The following is a 2,755-nucleotide window of genomic DNA, read 5'->3' as shown; positions in this document are numbered from 1 at the left end:
CTCATGACTTTCAGATCTAATTTGTTTTCTTTGTTATTCTCCTTAATGGGTCAGCTCAGTATTGGTCTGGCTGCTGGTACATCAGGTACTCAAACACTATCAAAGCCCTCTTTTACAGCCCTGTTCTAGAACTCCACTAAGGACCCCCAAATTTATTAATCCGAATTCCTCCAACAGCACTCAGACAACACAAGACTACAAAAATATTTCTGCTTTCAAATTTGGATACTGTTTATTTTCAAGCTACTGTGTTTATTAGGGGCTTTGAGAACAACCAAACAAAGCTTATGGAGCTTTGTTAGGTGCCTAAAAAACTTATGTTTGCTCTTTTGATTTCAAGGTTAACGCTTGAGTGTGTGTTTATGTGTGTGTATACACACCCTTAATAAGCCAGCCAACTCTAATTAGGATAACAGCTGTTTGTTAAACTTGCATGTCATTAGACTGAGAATAGTAATATTCCTACAAGCAGAGCCCATTGCTGATTGCTAATAGATTTTTTGTTTATATGTTTTTGTTGAGAGAATATAAATTTTCCTTCCTTAAAGCATTCATTTAAAATTTTAATAGCCACCTTATGTATGTGGAGTGCTTTTAGCTTTCCAATGTGCTTTTGCCTCTGTTTTAACCTAGGCATTAATCTTATCTCATAAGCAGGGCAAGCATTATGATCCTCTTTTGGCAGAGGAGGAAATTGAGGTTCAGAGAGGTTAAGTGTCTTGTGTAAGATCAAACAGCTAATTGGGGACAGAGTTGCAAATACAAGCGCTGACTTGTAAGTCAGGAATCACTTGTTCTCTGTTCTTTCTATAATAGAAGCATTCATGACTTTTTATCTTATATTACAGTGAGCTCTATATCTGTCTATATCTATCTTCGACTGAAAAGTGTGTTGAAGTTGAGTGCCGACATGTAAGACATGCAATTTAAAGCTTTGTTACTTGAAATCATTTGAACTCCCCTTGAGGTGTCCCCTCATCTGGCTCTTAGCCGTTGCAGATGAACCACTGCATGGATGGCTGAAAGGAATTACACCGTAGTGACGGAGTTCTTCCTTACTGCATTTACTGAACATCTCCAGTGGAGGGTTCCTCTCTTCCTCATATTTTTGAGTTTCTATCTTGCCACTATGTTAGGGAACACAGGCATGATCCTCCTGATCCGTGGAGATCGTCGGCTCCACACCCCAATGTACTTCTTCCTCAGCCACCTTTCCTTGGTAGACGTCTGCTACTCGTCCGCCATCATCCCTCAGATGCTGGCTGTGCTGTGGGAGCACGGCACAACCATCTCCCAGGCTCGCTGTGCAGCTCAGTTCTTCCTCTTCACCTTCTTTGCCTCCATCGACTGCTACCTTCTGGCCATCATGGCCTATGACCGCTACACGGCCGTGTGCCAGCCCCTGCTTTATGTCACCATCATAACCGAGAAAGCCCGTTGGGGCTTAGTCACTGGGACTTACGTTGCTGGTTTTTTCAGTGCCTTTGTTCGAACGATCACAGCCTTCACTTTCTCCTTTTGTGGAAACAATGAGATCAACTTCATTTTCTGTGACTTCCCTCCTCTATTAAAACTCTCCTGTGGGGACAGCTACACTCAGGAAGTGGTGATTATTGTGTTTGCTCTTTTCGTCATGCCTGCCTATATCTTGGTGATCTTGGTGTCCTACCTGTTTATCATTGTGGCCATCCTGCAGATCCACTCTGCTGGAGGCCGGGCCAAGACCTTCTCCACCTGCGCCTCCCACCTCACTGCCATCGCTCTTTTCTTTGGCACCCTCATCTTCATGTACCTGCGAGACAACACAGGCCAGTCCTCCGAGGGAGACCGAGTGGTGTCTGTGCTCTACACGGTGGTGACCCCAATGCTGAATCCCCTTATCTATAGCCTGAGAAACAAGGAGGTAAAAGAGGCCGTTAGGAAAGCCCTGAGAAAATCAAAGGCTGCTAGAAGACCCTAAATGGACCCTTGTGAAATATATCATTCCTTAGTTTCCCCATCTTTTCTGTCTTTTCTCAATAGTACCTTCTGGAGAGACTTTCCTAAATAACCCTATGCAAAATCGCACCTGAACTCCCCACCTCCACTTTCTGATTTATTATTCTATGTAATACTTATCATCATCTGACATATTAGATGTTTTATGTGTTTTACATTTTCTAATGCTCACAACTAGAAAGTAAGCAACATGAGAGCAAATATTTTTTTATCCGAGCTTCATTTCTATATGTCCAGTTCCTAGCAAACGACCTAGCATGTGAAAGGCACTCAATAAGTATTTGTTGAGTGAATGAATCTCAGGTTCCAGTGTCTACTTTTAAGTTGTAACTTCTTCAGTCATCAGTTTTCTTATCTGTCAAGTAGATTTGTCTACCTTATAGGACTATGGTTTTGAGGATCCAATGCATAAATTGACAAGGATCACCTCTGTCTTATTCACTAGTATCTGCAGAACACAGTGCATTGCCTTGCCTGACACAATAAATACTTGATGGGTGAAGCAAGAATATTTGGAAAATTATAAAGCAGTCTACAAATACAACTACTGTTTTGATCCAAAGGGATTTTCCAAATTTTGTCATTTATTCATTTATTCTTTCTTTTTTTGTTGTCTTCTTGTTTCTGTGATTTTTGAATAACAATGAGGAAAACTATAATATAATAATAATAATAATAATAATAATAGCAAGTTACACTTATTAGGCATTATTATCTTCCAGGACTTACAATAAGTTTGCTATAGGAATTATTTGAT

The 2,755-nt window shown here is 40.6% G+C and overlaps 1 protein-coding gene across 1 annotated transcript; it reads left to right on the top strand.

Moving 5' to 3' along the window:
* The first annotated feature begins 1,015 nt into the window (after nucleotides 1–1,015).
* Nucleotides 1,016–1,960, top strand: LOC100453476 (olfactory receptor 9Q2). The gene has a single exon (XM_002821770.4). It carries the CDS (start codon nucleotides 1,016–1,018, stop codon nucleotides 1,958–1,960), a length of 945 nt encoding a protein of 314 aa, XP_002821816.3.
* The last annotated feature ends 795 nt before the right edge of the window (nucleotides 1,961–2,755 follow it).

Source organism: Pongo abelii, chromosome 9, assembly GCF_028885655.2.
Source record: "Pongo abelii isolate AG06213 chromosome 9, NHGRI_mPonAbe1-v2.0_pri, whole genome shotgun sequence".
Lineage (NCBI taxonomy): Eukaryota > Metazoa > Chordata > Mammalia > Primates > Hominidae > Pongo > Pongo abelii.
The sequence above is the reverse complement of the archived record's forward strand: the minus strand, read 5'-3'. Positions and strand labels throughout refer to the sequence as shown.